At 46.8% G+C, this 16,523-nt stretch overlaps 1 protein-coding gene across 2 annotated transcripts in view; it reads left to right on the top strand.

Annotated features, from left to right (window-relative positions):
• dspa (desmoplakin a) overlaps window positions 1-15,652 on the top strand; it is a 21,270-nt gene extending 5,618 nt beyond the window's left edge. Inside the window, exons 5-24 of one of the 2 annotated variants that reach the window (XM_076973153.1) lie at window positions 288-413; window positions 560-619; window positions 1,262-1,429; window positions 1,857-1,961; window positions 2,199-2,294; window positions 2,875-3,000; window positions 3,302-3,454; window positions 3,576-3,730; window positions 4,123-4,249; window positions 4,716-4,908; window positions 5,782-6,095; window positions 6,863-7,041; window positions 7,320-7,458; window positions 7,657-7,850; window positions 8,053-8,215; window positions 8,533-8,616; window positions 8,747-8,854; window positions 9,385-9,483; window positions 9,755-11,572; window positions 12,075-15,652. In XM_076973153.1, coding sequence (XP_076829268.1) covers window positions 288-413; window positions 560-619; window positions 1,262-1,429; window positions 1,857-1,961; window positions 2,199-2,294; window positions 2,875-3,000; window positions 3,302-3,454; window positions 3,576-3,730; window positions 4,123-4,249; window positions 4,716-4,908; window positions 5,782-6,095; window positions 6,863-7,041; window positions 7,320-7,458; window positions 7,657-7,850; window positions 8,053-8,215; window positions 8,533-8,616; window positions 8,747-8,854; window positions 9,385-9,483; window positions 9,755-11,572; window positions 12,075-15,125 — 7,458 coding nt within the window. In that variant the 3' untranslated portion in view covers window positions 15,126-15,652. The remainder of the gene's footprint in view (window positions 1-287; window positions 414-559; window positions 620-1,261; window positions 1,430-1,856; window positions 1,962-2,198; window positions 2,295-2,874; window positions 3,001-3,301; window positions 3,455-3,575; window positions 3,731-4,122; window positions 4,250-4,715; window positions 4,909-5,781; window positions 6,096-6,862; window positions 7,042-7,319; window positions 7,459-7,656; window positions 7,851-8,052; window positions 8,216-8,532; window positions 8,617-8,746; window positions 8,855-9,384; window positions 9,484-9,754; window positions 11,573-12,074) is intronic. The other variant, XM_076973154.1, reaches the window with a different exon arrangement.
• Window positions 15,653-16,523: the final 871 nt, after the last annotated feature.

Genomic DNA, 16,523 nt, shown 5'->3' with positions numbered 1-16,523 from the left:
GCATATTTGCAGGAGTAGACACACGGATGTCTTCGAATAATCAACTAATAATCAACTACTGCCATCTAGGGGTCAGGACATGGAGTTGTGGACATGCACACAAGCACACATATGACAAATCATTTAGTGCTTCGTTATTTCTGGCATGTGATCAATATTGTTTTTCCAAAAATGTGTGTTCCAAAAATGTGTGGGCCAATATTGTGTGTGTGTGTGTGTGTGTGTGTGTGTGTGTGTGTGTGTGTGTGTGTGTGTGTGTGTGTGTGTGTGTGTGTGTGTGTGTGTAGAGGCTCATTGAGACGGCCCCCTTTGGAGACAAGGCAGACACCATCGAGGAGCAGATTACCTCCCACAACAAGTTCCACAGCTCCATCCAGAGAAGCTCAGAGCTGCAGAGAGCCAGAGATGAAATGGTAAGAACACACACACACACACACACACACACACACACACACACACACACACACACACACACACACACACACACACAGATATACACACATGCACAGTGGTGTTGCTGTGTTCTGTGCTCATGACGTGATGTTTATATTCTGTACAGATGCAGAAAGGAGACAAGTCGTCACTTCATGCTCTGGATCAGGAGTGGGAGACCTTACAGGTGAGCAGACCCACTCACAAAGGGAGGAGGAAGCCCACCACCCTGATACTACACCTGAACCTACACCTGTACCTACACCTGTACCTACACCTGCACCTGTACCTACACGTATACCTACACCTACACTTACACGTGTATCTACACCTGCACCTACACCTGTACCTACACCTACACCTGCACCTGTACCTACACGTATACCTACACCTACACTTACACGTGTATCTACACCTGCACCTACACCTGCACCTTTACCTACACCTGTACCTGCACCTACACCTGTACCTACACGTATACCTACACCTACACTTACACGTGTACCTACACCTGCACCTACACCTGTACCTGCACCTACACTTACACCTGTACCTACACCTACAACTGTACCTACACCTGTACCTACAACTGTACCTATACCTGTACCTGCACTTACACGTGCACCTGTACCTGCACCTACAACTACCTACACCTACAACTGTATCTGCACCTACACCTGTACCTACACCTACACCTGCTCCACCCTGTCCTGCCCTGATCCTGCACCTACACTGCCCCTGGTCTGCCCCACTGTCTGACCCTCCTGGTGTCTCCTCTCTCTCTCTCTCTCTCTCTCTCCCTCTCTCTCTCCCTCTATCCCGAATGCAGAAAATGTCGAACGCCCGCGCCACCCAGCTGCGTGAACTACATGACATCATCATGGAGATCTCTGACGCCATCATGTGGGTGAATGTCCGCGAGGAGGAGGAGCTTGTGTTCGACTGGGGTGACAAGAACATCGACACCTACATCCCCAAGAAACAGGAGAGCTACTCGGTAAACACACACACACACACACACAAGGAGGAGGATTTCATGATCGACTAGGGTGACAAGCAAATTGACTCCTATATCCACAAGAAATAGGAGATCTAAAGACACACACACACACACACACACACACACACACACACACACACACACACACACACACACACACACACACACACACAAATAAACACATGTGTTTGTAAATGTTGAATATTACTTTCTTCCATACTCTTTCATGAGTTGTCAGTTCATTTTCTGGAATGTTGTAAATTTCAGTCACATAAAAATGTTTGTATTCACATGGGGGTTTTAGCTGACAGAGGTTCTTCTAGGTGAGAGACACACTGTCCCCTTCATGTCTCGTGACATGTCTCAATGACACCTCACTGCCGTGGCATGTCTCACTGATGTCTCACTGATGTCTCTGGCTCAGCGGCTGATGAGGGAACTGGAGGTTAAGGAGAAGGATCTGAACAAGGTAAAGGGCAAAGTGGACCAACTACTGAAGAACCAGCATCCAGCCTCAGATAAGATTGAGGTGAGACCGTCTCCCTCTCTGTCTCTCTCTCTCTCTCCCTCTCTCTCTCTCTCCCCTTCCTTCCTCTCTCTCTCTGTCCTCACACACACAACCGCTCATACTCCACTTACACTTGAAGCTCTCAGATGAGCGTTTACTCCAGAAGCTCCCACATGTAATGCTTGTTAATGCATTCACCTCTCAGATACACACAAATATCGGTCCATCAATGTGAGTGTGTGTGTGTGTGTGTTCCAGGCGTACATGGACACCCTGCAGACACAGTGGAGCTGGCTTCTTCAGATCACCAAGTGTATCCACGTGCACTTGAAGGAGAACGCAGCGTACAGCCAGGTACCCCGTCATCTCTCCACACAGACGCCCTCATAGCCACCGATAAACCTTTAAACTCTGACTGAAAGATTATGGTGGAGACAGTTGTAGTCAAACAGCTAAAGAATGGCAGCTGTTGTATGCTGGAGGACTGGGGTTGTTTAACGAGGGGGACGCTCAGGACCGTTGTGTTGGGAGTCTATAACGAGGGGGACATTCGAGACTGTTGTATACTGGGAGTCTTTAACGAGGGGGACATTCGAGACTGTTGTATACTGGGAGTCTTTAACGAGGGGGACATTCAGGACTGTTGTGTTGGGAGTCTTTAACGAGGGGGACATTCAGGACTGTTGTGTTGGGAGTCTAACGAGGGGGACATTCAGGACTGTTGTGTTGGGAGTCTTTAACGAGGGGGACATTCAGGACCGTTGTGTTGGGAGTCTTTAACGAGTGGGACATTCAGGACCGTTGTATTGGGAGTCTTTAACGAGGGGGACATTCAGGACCGTTGTATTGGGAGTCTTTAACGAGGGGGACATTCAGGGCCATTGTGTGCTGGGAATCTTTAACGAGGGGGACATTCGGGACTGTTGTCTTGCAGTTCTTTAAGGAGGCCAATGAGGTTCACGCCAAGCTGGAGAACGAAAACGCCATCATCCGCAAGAGATTCACCTGCGATAAATCGACACCACTGGAACAGCTGACTGTTCTCCTGAAAGACCTGGAGGTCCTCATCACACACACACACACACACACACACACACACACACACACACACACACACACACATATATACACACACACACACATACACACACACACACACACACACACACACACACACATATACACACACACACACACACACACACACACATATATATATATACACACACACACACACACACACACACACACACACACACACACACACACACACACACACACAACTGAACAAGCACAGACAGATTTATGTGTGAGTTTGACTACAGGATGGTGAATAACGAGAGCTGTGTGTGTGTGTACAGAGAGAGAAGGAGAGGGTGCTGGAGAATAAGAGGTTGGTGCAAACGCTGGTGAACAAGTCCAGGAGCATCGTGCGTCTGAAACCTCGCAACCCAGAGGAGAAGAGCAGTAGTGCAGTGATAGTGAAGGCCCTGTGTGACTTCAAACAAGACCAGGTGGGTCTCCACCACACACGCACACACACACACACACACGCACACACACACACACACACACACGCAGATCATGTCTGCATCACATACATTATAATGATGTGTGTGTGTGTGTGTGTTACAGAAGGGAATCTTAAAGGACAACGAGGGTATTCTGAAGGACAACTCACAGCGCAGCAAGTGGAGTGTGACGGGTCCCGGGGGGCTGGACATGCTGGTGCCCTCCGTATGTCTGATCATCCCACCCCCCAACCCCCTCAGCATTACACTGGCACAGAAGTACGTCTCACACACACACACACACACACCACCCCCCAACCCCCTCAGCATCACACTGGCACAGAAGTACGTCTCACACACACACACACACACACACACACACACCACCCCCCAACCCCCTCAGCATCACACTGGCACAGAAGTACGTCTCACACACACACACACACACACACACACACACACACGTATATATGGACCTCAGCACATCAATAAACACACACACACACATCTTGTGTGTATATATGAACCTGAACACATTAATACACACGAAAACACACCCATGTATATGTACACACAAACCTGCAAACACGCATATATGTGCACACACACGTGTGAACACAGCCACACAGCAGTCCCAGTCTGATTCTCAAGACTGTCTGATTGAATGACAGGAACGAAGAGTTCTATGAGTCTATCATGACCATCTGGGACCATCTGTACATCACCCTCAAGAGTCTGATCTCCTGGCAGTACTGTGTGAGAGACATCGAGTACATCAAGTCCCTTACGCTCAACATGGTAAGCTGCCCGAGATACGTCTGGAACGGTGGAACAGACAAACGTTTTTACATGTAGAAGTTTGTTACATGTGAGAGGTATCAAATGTCACGTTCGCCTGAAATGAAACCTCATCCTTCCCACCACAACAAGTTGAAGATCATGGTTGTTACTGGAGAGTTACTGATCCTACTGCCTTTATTATGAACTCTCACTCTCTCGCGCTCTTTTATGCCCTCTGCTGTTCATTAAAGTCCCTGCACTCTCATTTCTTAATTCAGAGAAGCCGTTAATACACCAGCCGAGTGATTTTATGTTGAATGAACTGGTGGTAAATCTACAATTCAGAACACACTGAACATTTTAACAATGGTTAAAACTCACTGCTGTAAAAGCAATCTCTGTAACGTGTAATTTCTGAAGTCTGATCTGAGTCAGGTTGAAGACCGTACGTGTGTGGAACAGACATCTCTGCTTCTGTCTACAGCTGTCCAAGATGAGACCTGAAGAGTATCGGAGGATCATCACCAATCTGGAGTTACACTTCCAAGACTTCCTGAAGTTCAGCCAGGGCACAGACATGTTTGGGCCTGATGACAAGACTGCCCTGGAGTCAGAGTACCTCAGCGCACAGACTCAGTATGAACACCTACTGACCTCCGTCAACCAACCAGGAGCAGGTACACACACACGCGCACGCACACGCACAATATGAGCAAAAGTACTGGGACACACACACACACACACACGACACAAACAGGAGTCTTTATGATGTCCCATTCTAAAAGCCCAAGCATCCACGTGGTCGTGGTCTCACCCGTGCTGCTGTCACAGTTCCTGTGAGATGGTGTCTGTGGGAGGTTTTTTGATCCTTCATCCTGGAGAGCGTTTGTGAGGCCAGACGGTGACAGTACACGAGGGGGCTCCTCTTGCCGTCTCTGTTCTAGTCCAGGACACGTCTCCGGTGCTCCAGAGTCCAGCGGTGATGTGCTTCATGTCAAGCTATCTCACCCTCAGCAGTGTGATCGGTGATATAAGACCTGTACACAGCTGCTGCGCTACAGACGTCACCGTCGTGGTTTTTGTGCCGATGTTTGCGCTTGACCTCACCAGAAGAACCCATTTCCTTTACACTAGTTTATAAAAGCAGACAGCATAGCTGGGGTGACTGACATTAAACACCCATGGCAATGGAACTGAATGAAACCCCTGACTTCTGTGACTGAGTGTCCCCATATTTTTGTACTAATTACACACACATTTATGTACATATGCACATGCACACAAAAAAAAAATACAAATCCAGAAACTGATAACATGCACACTCACAAGCATATGTCATATCAAGTCATTACTGACATGTGATACGTGTGATACACACGTCAACATGAACTCCGGGCAACCAGTGATTAATGCAACTAATGTTTCAATACTGCAGTAAAGCTTTGTTTGATTTGTGGACTTGTATATGCTTGATTTATGATTATGTATTTGTTGAAGTATTGTTGATTTAATGTCAGGTACATTTTCTGTGTCACCCTGTCCACCCACAGCAAAACTTCCACCGAGTCAAAATGGTCAAAATATCAAAATCAAGATTCAGGAGAAGGACATAACACAAAAAACAGACAGCTCCCAAAAAACAGAGATATCCCAAAAAACAACCACAGTGACAGACTCGGCCCCGGGGAAAGACGTGTCCAAGACCCAGGTCCAAACGTCCACCCTGAACCTGAAGCTCCTCACACAGATAACCACCCTTCGCCGTCGGCTAGAGGCGGCTGAGGCGGGTCTGGGTCAACACCTGCATGTCCCGTATAACGAGAACAGTGTACAGGACTGTAGTCAGAGACTGCAGCTGTTACAGGTACACACACACACACACACACACACACACACACAAACTCACTCTTAAGCTAGGTTTATCCGAGGGTCCGCGCGCCGAAAACGACATAATCGCGGTGGCTCCATCCCTACGCGAGGGCCCCGCACGCTGTCGCTTCGTGAGGTCGTGCACCTCTCGAATTTTGTAGCTTCGCGCTTCAGCACAATGAACAACGTCATGTTTGCAGGGTTCATACACCTTTACAAGGTGGAATTCAAGCACTTGTATGTCACTTTCAAGGTCCACTTTAAATATTTTCCAGCACCTTAAGCTTAATTAAGTTACATATTTATACATATTCTCGTAATTATTAGAAATAATTCGCTTTTTTATCACATTATTTAATGGTTGTTTATTTTTAGATGTTTGTTGTGAAAGGAAGTAGTTACAATTTCAAGCATTTTCAAGTACTTTAGCCTAAATTCCAGCACTTTCAAACCTGGAACACAAAGCAACAATAAAATTCGTCAGGTAAATGTTCCTTCCCCTGTTTTTGAGGGGTGTTTCTTTATACTACCACATATCGTTTCGGAGAACACTGCAAAGATTGTGACGCGTCAAGTATAAACTCCTCCGCCGTTCGCGCAGGTTCACGCGAGGTGTGCGGAGTCGCACGCTACGGTCACTCGCGAAAGTATAATCCAGCCTTTACTCCGAACCATTTTCAAAGCTATATGTGCCGTCTCTGAATAATTCTACCTGTCTGTGTGTGAAGTATTGTGAGAGAGTATAAAACTGTGTTGTGTCAGGGTGTTCACCACAACCTGGAGTCTATCCAAGAAGAGTACCTGAACCTGCGGGACACTGTCCTGAGGCAGCTGGAGGGCTCTGGAGACCAGGAGCAGACCAAGTTCCTGCGCTCCGAGCTGGACCTTATCAACCAACGACTGGGCAGCCTGCAAGGTTTCTCCACAGCCTACCTGCAGAGGTGACGAAGCCCCGGGTGTGGAGGGTGTTGGGGAGGTGACTCGGTGGTGTGTGTGTGTGCGCTTACAGCTCACCGCCAGCCCGAGAAGACGACCGAGATGGAGACTGTGAACACACACTCTATTTTGGCGTGTGTGAGGAGCAGTGTGTGCTGTTTGATTGTGTGTGTGTCAGGTTTTGGCGTATGTGTGATGTTCAGAGTTGTGTTTGCTATTGTGTGTCCATGTGTCTGATTGTTGTGTGTGTGTGTGTACTTGTGTATTTGTGTGTGGGGTTCAGGCTGACGTCTTTGAGAGGTGTCATGGCGGGTCTGCTGAAAACAAACGACATTGTTAAAGTTCATGAGGTGAAGTTGACGGAAAAGGACACCAGCTTTCTGGATCTGGCCAAACTGCAGGAATACTGCAACAGCCTGAGAGTGAGCACATCCACCAGTGACCCCTCACACACACCTCTCACCTGTGACCCCTCACACACACCCCTCACCTGTGACCCCTCACACACACCCCTCACCTGTGACCCTTCACACACCTCTCACCTGTGACCCTTCACCTTGCTGACCTTCAGGTCCAAGGGTACATAGTGATCGAGTGTTTGTCATTTTGCACTTGCACAGCAAATGAAGGTTGACCTGGAGCAGAAGAAGGATGTTCTGACCTCCATGGAGGCGGAGCTGTCCCAGGCCGTGTACTGGAACGGACAAATAGACCAGAGTTTCCACCAGTGTGACGTGGACTTGACCAAATACAAAGACTTGGTGGGACAGATGTCGGACCGTTGGCGTCGTGTGCTGACCCAGATTGACAGCAGGTAAGACAACTTTATCGCTCGTAGAGTTAGGGTCTGTCTGTCTCAGACACACAGCAATGAGCTCGATCTCACCACCTACACATATTAGAGACAGAGGCTACACCTTTATTGTCCATCAGCTAAATGTGTGTAAAAAGTCATTAGGTTTCTCAGTAACATTAATGGTGCAGCCTAGAGTCTGACGTGGAGCTGTTTGTCTTAGGCTGTGGGACCTGGAGAAGCAGGAGAAACAGCTGAGGCACTACCAGCAGAGCAGTTCCCAGATCAGCCAGTGGATGGACAACACCAGCCAGCGCTTGGACAGCATGCAGGCCTCCAAGTTCAGCAACATGAATGCTCTCATGGATCACCTCAACCAGCAGAAGGTCAGACTGAGGTCATGACCCGCATGGTGTCAGTTGGAAAGTGTTGTGGATGTGTTGGTCTTATACAAGAGTGCTAAACATCTCATAAATTGTGAAGGACTGGACTGGTTTATTTATTGGAATAATCAGTGGGTGGTCCACGGGATTATGCTGTGTGTGTGTGTCGGGCGTGGGGGTTTGCCCAGGCCCTTAACATAATCTAGGCATTTTCAAACAAATAGCTGTTTAATAGCCGATCGGTATTACACAGTATATCGGTATAGCGAGCGCTATGATGTCACAGTCACTGACATCATGGCGATGTGTTTGATTGACAGGCACTGCACTCAGAAATCAAAGGCAAGAAGGAGAAGGTGGACGATGTGCAGAACGATGCCAGCTTGTGTGCGACCTCCATTAAGGTGATAACCCACCAATCACAGCTCACTTTGGCCAGCAGCTGAATCAGATTCGGTGTAAACAGTGAGCGATGGTTCTGTATTGCCCCGCTGTGGTCAGACGTGTCTGATCTCGTGCTATGCCGTCCGCTAGGACTACGAGCTCCAGCTGGCGTCCTACGGCGCAGGTCTGGAGACCCTGCTCAACATTCCCATCAAGAGGACCGTGCTTCAGTCTCCTGCCACAGTGGTCAGTCAGGAGGTACGAACTTCAGCTCACCGTCCATCTTACATTACTACTTTGTAATATTCCTTTAACACCGTGTTATTCTTATACACTTAATCTATACACTTTAATTATTCATATCTGTCAGTAGTCCAGCGAACTGTTCAGTTTACCTGGTATGTTGCATGTGAGCTTATCGTGATCAGCTCCCCTTACGTGTAATATATACCTGATAAAGTAACAGAAAATCTGATTCTAGTGTTAGTTTATTTTTAGCTTTGATTATGTTCACTTGAACACACATGCTGGCAGATTTTTGCATGGAACAACATAATATATGAAATGTGTAAGCAGTTGGGATTAAGTGCCTTATTCAAGGGCACTTCAGTCATGGTCTTGGGCCTGGGAATCAAACCCACGACCCTCTGCTCACAAGATCGGACCATGACTGTCCCCACGCTAGTCAAATTCTAGTCACTTCTGTTAATTAGGTTAAAGGGTGTGTTAGCCACATGTTATCAGCAGTGGATAGAATATAATGTCCCTACGTGACTCGGTTCCGTCAGGCAGGAGATCTACAGTCTCGCTACATCGAGCTGCTAACCCGCTCCAGCGACTACTACAAGTTCCTGGGTGAGATGCGGAAGGGAATGGAGGAGATGAAGGTGAGGGCTTGCCTCTAAAACATGGAAATGTCATGACCTCACAAACAGGGATGTGAAGGTCTGTTTAATCTAATCGAGAATCTGTGCCAAACACCACTATGATGGACCGGCACTGATGGACAGTATATATATATATTAATGTAAGGGATGCAAAATTGCCCCTAACCCTGGTCACATTTGTTGATTTAAATTGTTCATTGTCCAAATATACATAGAAGTCATCTGTTGGTTTGATTTATAACACATACTTACATGTTTCTATTTTTGTCAGATACAAAACACTAAAATTGACCTTTTGGAAGAAGAGCTTAGGCGCCTGAAGGAGGAACTCCAAAACGGTTCTCAAAGAAACAAGTCACTGGAGGACACCTTGGCCACCCTCAAGCTGAAACTGACCAAAACCAAGGAAGATGATGAAATAGTACGGCGCAAGAATATGGCGGATCTCCAGGGCCAAATGTCCATCCTAGACTCTACGCAGAGCAAAGTGAAAGAACTAACGGACCGTGTGGCAGAGCTGACCTTACTCATTGAAGACGAGAAACGCAAGAGAAGGCTAGCAGAGGAGAGGTACACCAGCCAGCAGGAAGAGTACGAGGTCGTCATCCGCAAGAGACAGAAGGAGCTCGACCAACTCAACTGGGCCAAGATCGACTTTGAGAAAACAATCAAGGACAAGGAGCGAGAGATTGAGCGTCTGAGGATGCAGCTGGAGGACGAGGCCAACCGTCGGAGAACAGCAGAGTCTGAGGTCTCTAAGGTAAGAACTGAGTGTAACCAGGAGGTCAGTAAAATAAAAGAAACATATGAGTCGCAAATCCACGTCCAAAAGACAACCTTGCTTCACACTACAAAACAGAAAGAGGAGGACACCACAACCATGAAGCTGCAGTTAGATAGGCTCTCGAATGAAAAAAGGGATCTTGAGGAGGAGCTCAGGAGGCTTCAGGCCTCCTTCAGCCGCATAGAGGAAGCCAAGAAGAAGGCGGAAGGGGAGGTGCGTCAGATGAGTACATCAGGAAGTGAGTACAGCAGGAGAATACAAGAACTGGAGACGCAAATTATCCTCCTCAAGCAGCAGAAGAACGACCTTGAGGTAAAGTTCAAGGACGAACTTTCTCAGGCCAAAAAAGGCCTGGATGAGAAGGCCCGTCAGATTTCCACGCTAACGAATAGCTTGGAGGATGAGGCACGAAAGAGGAAAGCTTCAGAGATGGAGAACCAGAACCTCAGACAATCAGAGGCACAGCTGCGTTCCAAACAAACATCCTCAGTGGAAGTTGTCAGCAAGTTGAAGATCTCGGAAGAGGAGCTAAAATTTGTTCGTCTTGAGCTGGAGAAGCAAATCAATGAGAGGAACAAGATGGACCAGAATGTTGCGAATCTGCAGAGTCGCATCTCAGATCTGAACGCCATGGTAAGAAAGTTGGAAGCTGAGTTGGAGAAAGAAAAAAGAAGCAGTGAAGATGAAGTCACAAAGAGAAAAAGGATGGAGGCAGAATTGGAAAGGGTAGGTAAGAAGTGCCAGGAATACACGACAACAATCAGCACTCTCCACTCTCAGAAGGTAGACGAGACCACCACAGTCCGAAAGCATGAACAGGACCTCCGCCGCGTCCAGGATGATCTGGACAAAAGCCTGAGGGAGCGCAAAGCAATCTCAGAAGATCTCGCCAAAGTGACGGCTGAGCTCAAAGCCCTGCAGCAACAGCTGCTCAAAGAGCAAGCCCGCATCCAGGAGGCCAACCTGCGCAACGAGACGCTGTACAAGACCATAGAGGAGAAGAGCCGTTCGCTGAACGAGAACATCTCTGAGATTGCAAAGCTCCAGGGACTCACTCAGAACCTTACCAAGGAACGCCTGAGGCTAGAGGAGGAGTTGAGAAGCTTGCGTCTGGAAAGGGATGACTTACGGGCAGCCCAGAACAGCGTTAACAATGACCATGCAGCCAAGCTGTCAGCCTTAACGCTCCAGCTGCAAACTGCTAACAAAAGAAACGAGGATCTTCAGACCCAGATTAATGACCTGAGAAAAGAGAGGGACAATTTACAGTTGGACATAACCAAAGTCCAAAAGCAATACACAGAGGTATTTCTGTGGATAAATTACATTGTGAAATCCTCCAAACTTCTGCTAGTATGGGCTTTGCTTTGCAATGCTGCTATACTTTGCTCCAATAACAATGCGTGCTTTGCATTCAAATTTCAACATTTCAAAACCAAATAGACAATCAAATTACCAGAGGTGTATAATCCAGGTTCAGAAAGTAAAAGTCCTCACCAGGATTTTGCTCAGGCTTCCTGGATTGTGTTGATTCCACTCATTTTACCTGGATTGCACTAATTAGAAAATCTAGCAAGCTTGAGCAAAATCCTGGTGAGGACTTTTACTTTCTGAACCTGGATTATACACCTCTACAAATTACTGTACAAGTTTAATTTTCTTTCATTTCAAATTATTTTTCAAATCAGTCATGCTTTTCCTTCTTCCTATGTCATTCCAAATTTCCCTGAGACACTATTTGCATTAATTACAGTTTGTTGTCAGTATCTGATGTCGATAATGTTTTGCATTTCTTTTTCTGTTGCAGATTACCATGAGTGTCCGTTCAACTGAGACTCGCACAATGGACATCCAGAAAGAGAAGGACGGTCTCCTCGCCAAGCTTAAGCTCCTGGAGGCTGATAAAGGCAAGCTACAGCGTTGTGAGGACGATCTCAATCGCCTGAAGATCACACTGGAGTCAGAGCTCCGGCAGAAGCAGCAACTTCAGGATGAGATAGCCAAGATCCGCAAGGACCTAAATCACTGGAGGAGTCAGTATGAGATGAGGGAGACCGATAAAGACAAAGCTGAGAAGGACAGGGCCTCATCGCTCAGTGAGATCCAGCGTCTGACTACAGAGCTGAGAAGTGTGGAGGAACGTTACAGATCTCGCCTCCAGAGGCTTGAGATAGATATTACTGACATAACGGGTAGGAAAGAGTCCCTGGAAAAGGAGCTGTGGAAGCTGCAACAGCGTCGAGATACCTCCCCCAAGCAGACTCAGACGGATGAGAACATGAGCACGGTCGACCCGTCCAAGCTCCTTTTTGATGGCATTCGGAGGAAGGTGACGGCTCATCAGCTTTTTGAATGTGGAATCATTGACAAAACTACGCTTGACATGCTGCTGAGGGGCCAAAAGACAGTGCAAGAAGTTGCCATGACTATTCAGCCGAGTCTTAAGGGCAAAGAGGTTATTGCTGGTGTGGCAAAAGGCTCAAAAAACATACTCCCAATCTCAGAAGCTAAACGTCAGAATCTGATAAGCCGAGAGAGTGGCATTATGTTACTGGAAGCCCAAGCCGCCACTGGCCACATCATTGATCCGAAGAAAAACGAGAAGATGCCACTGGACACAGCCTGTTCAAAAAATGTCGTTGGCACAGAGGACAGAGATACCTTGCTTAGAGCTGAGGCGGCTTGCACTGGATTCAAGGACCCAAGCACAGGCAAGCTAATGTCCGCTGGACAGGCTTGCAAGAAAGGTCGAATTGACAAGGAGACCACACTCCGACTATTACAGGCTCAAGAGGCTGCGGGAGGTATCATTGACCCTGAAGTAAGTGTGTTCCTGCCTACAAAAGTCGCCTTGAATCGCAACTTGATCGACGCTGATCTTTATCATGCCCTGAACAGCAACCCAACCTGCTATGTTGATCCAGAAACTGGCAAGAAGTTGAGCTACAGTGACTTGAAGCGGAAGACCATAATGGAACCCACAACAGGTCTGCTTCTTCTCCATTTGAAAGATAAGCCGTCTAACGCACCATGTTGTGATTACAATTGTGTTGCTGGTATTTATGATGAAGTCCACCAGAGAGTCTTGCCATTCTACAAGGCCATGCAAGACGGGCTTCTCCGTCGAGGAACCACCTTAGAGCTGCTAGAAGCCCAAGCTGCCACCGGCTTCATGATTGATCCGATTAACAATGTCTGCATGAATGTGGAGGAGGCATGGAAGAGAGGCCTTGTAGGCAAAGACTTTAAAGACAAACTGCATTCAGCTGAGAAGGCTGTCACTGGATACAAAGATCCCCAGACAGAGGAGATCATCTCACTCTTTCAAGCTATTGAGAAAGACATCATCGAAAAGGGTCATGGCATTAGGCTTCTGGAGGCTCAGATAGCCAGTGGTGGCATCATTGATCCCATATCGGGTCGTCGCATTAATGTGGACGAGGCTTACACCAAAGGCTACTTTGACCATCACATGAATCAAATTCTGAAATATGAAGGGGATGACACAAAGGGCTTTTTTGACCCCAACACCGAGGAAAACTTGACCTACATGCAGCTGACGAAGAGATGCATTCGAGACCCCAAAACAGGTCTTCTCCTGCTGCCCTTAAAGGACAAGAAAAAGCAGCCAGACATGTCAAGCCAGAAGAACACCCTCCGCAAGAGGAGAGTAGTGATCGTAGACCCAGAAACAGGCAAAGAGATGTCGGTACGTGAGGCCTATCACAGAGAGCTGATTGACTATAATACTTTCCTGGAGCTTTCTGAACAAGAGTGTGAATGGGAGGAGATCACGATCACCAATTCAGAGGGCAGCACCCGATTAGTCATTGTTGACCGTAAAACAGGCACACAGTATGACATCCAAGATTCCCTTAACAAGGGCATTATTTCCAACAGCACCTTAGACCAGTACCGCTCAGGGACCATGACGCTAACACAGTTAGCTAATCTCATTTCGAGCAAAACTAAAACTACTGAGCTTGCAATCTCCACCAGCATTGCAGATAATTTGGCTACTTGCAGTAGCCCCACAGATGTTTCCCCATCTTCTCCGACAGTCCGTAAGCGTTTTGCCAGTGTTTCCATCACACTGTCCCCTCCCTCTGATGTCCTGGATGACCAGAGCCCTATTGCAGCCATCTTTGACAGTGAAACCTTGGAGAAAATCACAATCTCTGAAGCACTCCGGCGTGGAATAGTGGACTCAATCACTGCCCAGCGTCTCCTGGAGGCTCAGGTCTGCACTGGAGGCGTCATCAATCCTTCCATAGGCCAGAGGCTCTCTCTACAAGACGCTGTTTATCAGGGTATCATAGATGATGACATGGCAAGCAAACTCAAGCCAGCTCAGAAAGCCTTTTTCGGCTTTGACGACGTGAAGACCCAGGGGAAAATGTCTGCAGCAGAGGCCATGAAAGAAAAATGGCTACCATATGAAGCAGGACAGAGGTTCCTCGAGTTCCAGTACCTGACAGGAGGACTTATGGAACCAGGAAGTGGCAAGAGAGTGAGCATTGAAGAAGCCATCCGTAGAGGCTGGGTGGATGGAAAAGGAGCCCAGAAGCTGCAGGATACCAAGAACTACACAAAAATACTCACCTGCCCCAAGACTAAGCTCAAGATCTCCTACAAAGAGGCACTAGACAACTGTATGGTAGAAGAGACCAAAGCCATAAAGATGCTCCAGGCAACTTCAATGTCAACAAAGGGTATCAGTAGCCCCTACAACATCTCTCCTGGCCCTGGCTCCCGTACCGGATCTCGCAGTGGCTCTAGAAGTGGTTCACGCAGAGGCAGTGTGGACTATTCATCTTCTTTCACTTCTTACAGTTACAGCTCATCCAATCTCTTCTAGCTCCAACAGCATCTCTCATCATTGATAATGCACAATAGAAAACCTGTGGATGCAAACACCTTTTTTACTCAAGGCTACTTACTTTTACATTTATATATCAAATGGTATTTGATTCAAAAAGGTATTTGGGATACTATATGAAAATAAATATATAGGGTTATCATTTACTGATCAGTGATCACACCTTTCTGGGATGCTAATTCCAATTAATAGTTTTTTTATATTAACCGCATGTCTATTCTGTTTAACAGATTTTTATCAATATTTTAAATAATGTCATGGTCTTTCTGAGGTAATTGTATTGTGCATTTGTAGTCATAGTGCTTTATACATCAATTTGTATTGAAATATCATCAAATGATTTTCTTAGTTACCTGAAATTGGCGCTTAATGATTCCTTGATTTAGAAGCTGGATAATGTGGAAATGCAGAAACATTTAATATCTTACTACATATTTTCATATGCATTGGAACTGTCTGAAAAATGTTTATTCTAACAAAGGAAAATAAATGAACAGCTTACCTGTCTTGGTCAAATTGTCCAGTTATTCCCCCAGTCCTTGTTTTTATGTTTTTATGTAAATGATGAACAATGAATTTATGAAAACTCACAATTCTAGTTTTAGAATTTAGCTTTAGAAGGTAGTTTTAGAATTGCTTGCAGCAAGAATGACATCTATTTTAAAGTATGTCTCATACTTTAAGAAAATGCAGATATAACTAGCATAAAAATCATTTAGTAAGAACTGTTTTTAATGAACTCAGTGTCCACATTTTCCACTTGAAGCCCCAAATATCTGATTTCACTGAACTCAAATTATAAATTAATCTAAAAACTACAGTGCAGGCTTCTTACATGAGCAGACATCCCAAGTCTCCCGGAAGCTGCGGGAGTCTCCCGCATTTTGGTAGTGTCTCCCTGATACCCGCGAGTCACATATAATCTCCCGGAATTCAGAACGAGTGACCCACACAAACGCGCACACAGATGACAGACTTTTTTTCTCTAATCGCGAGTGGGAAGGACAGAGAGGGGTTCTGATCGGCCTGTTCTCCGCTCAACAACTTACTTATATTCGCCGCCACCCCACCCCACCCCCCCGCTCAACAACTTTCACTCGCCGCCACCCCACCCCACCCCCCCGCTCAACAACTTAACCTCCGGGGGGGGGGATAAACTCCCTGAAATCAACTTTTGCAACTTGGGATGCCTGCATGAGGAGCACACTCTGGAGTCTGCCCTGTGCCATATACTGTCCTTGAGAGATTAATTGGATATTAATCTGGGCCTGTCATATGCCATGCTGTGCCATATACCGTCCTTGCTTACACCAGTCCAACGCCCTAGCAAGCTGTCCACTCAACACACTAGTCAAAGATCTAAGATCTGAATGCCCT

This window comes from Brachyhypopomus gauderio, chromosome 14 (assembly GCF_052324685.1).
Source record: "Brachyhypopomus gauderio isolate BG-103 chromosome 14, BGAUD_0.2, whole genome shotgun sequence".
Taxonomy (NCBI): domain Eukaryota; kingdom Metazoa; phylum Chordata; class Actinopteri; order Gymnotiformes; family Hypopomidae; genus Brachyhypopomus; species Brachyhypopomus gauderio.
This window is presented reverse-complemented; position numbering and strand designations above follow the sequence as displayed.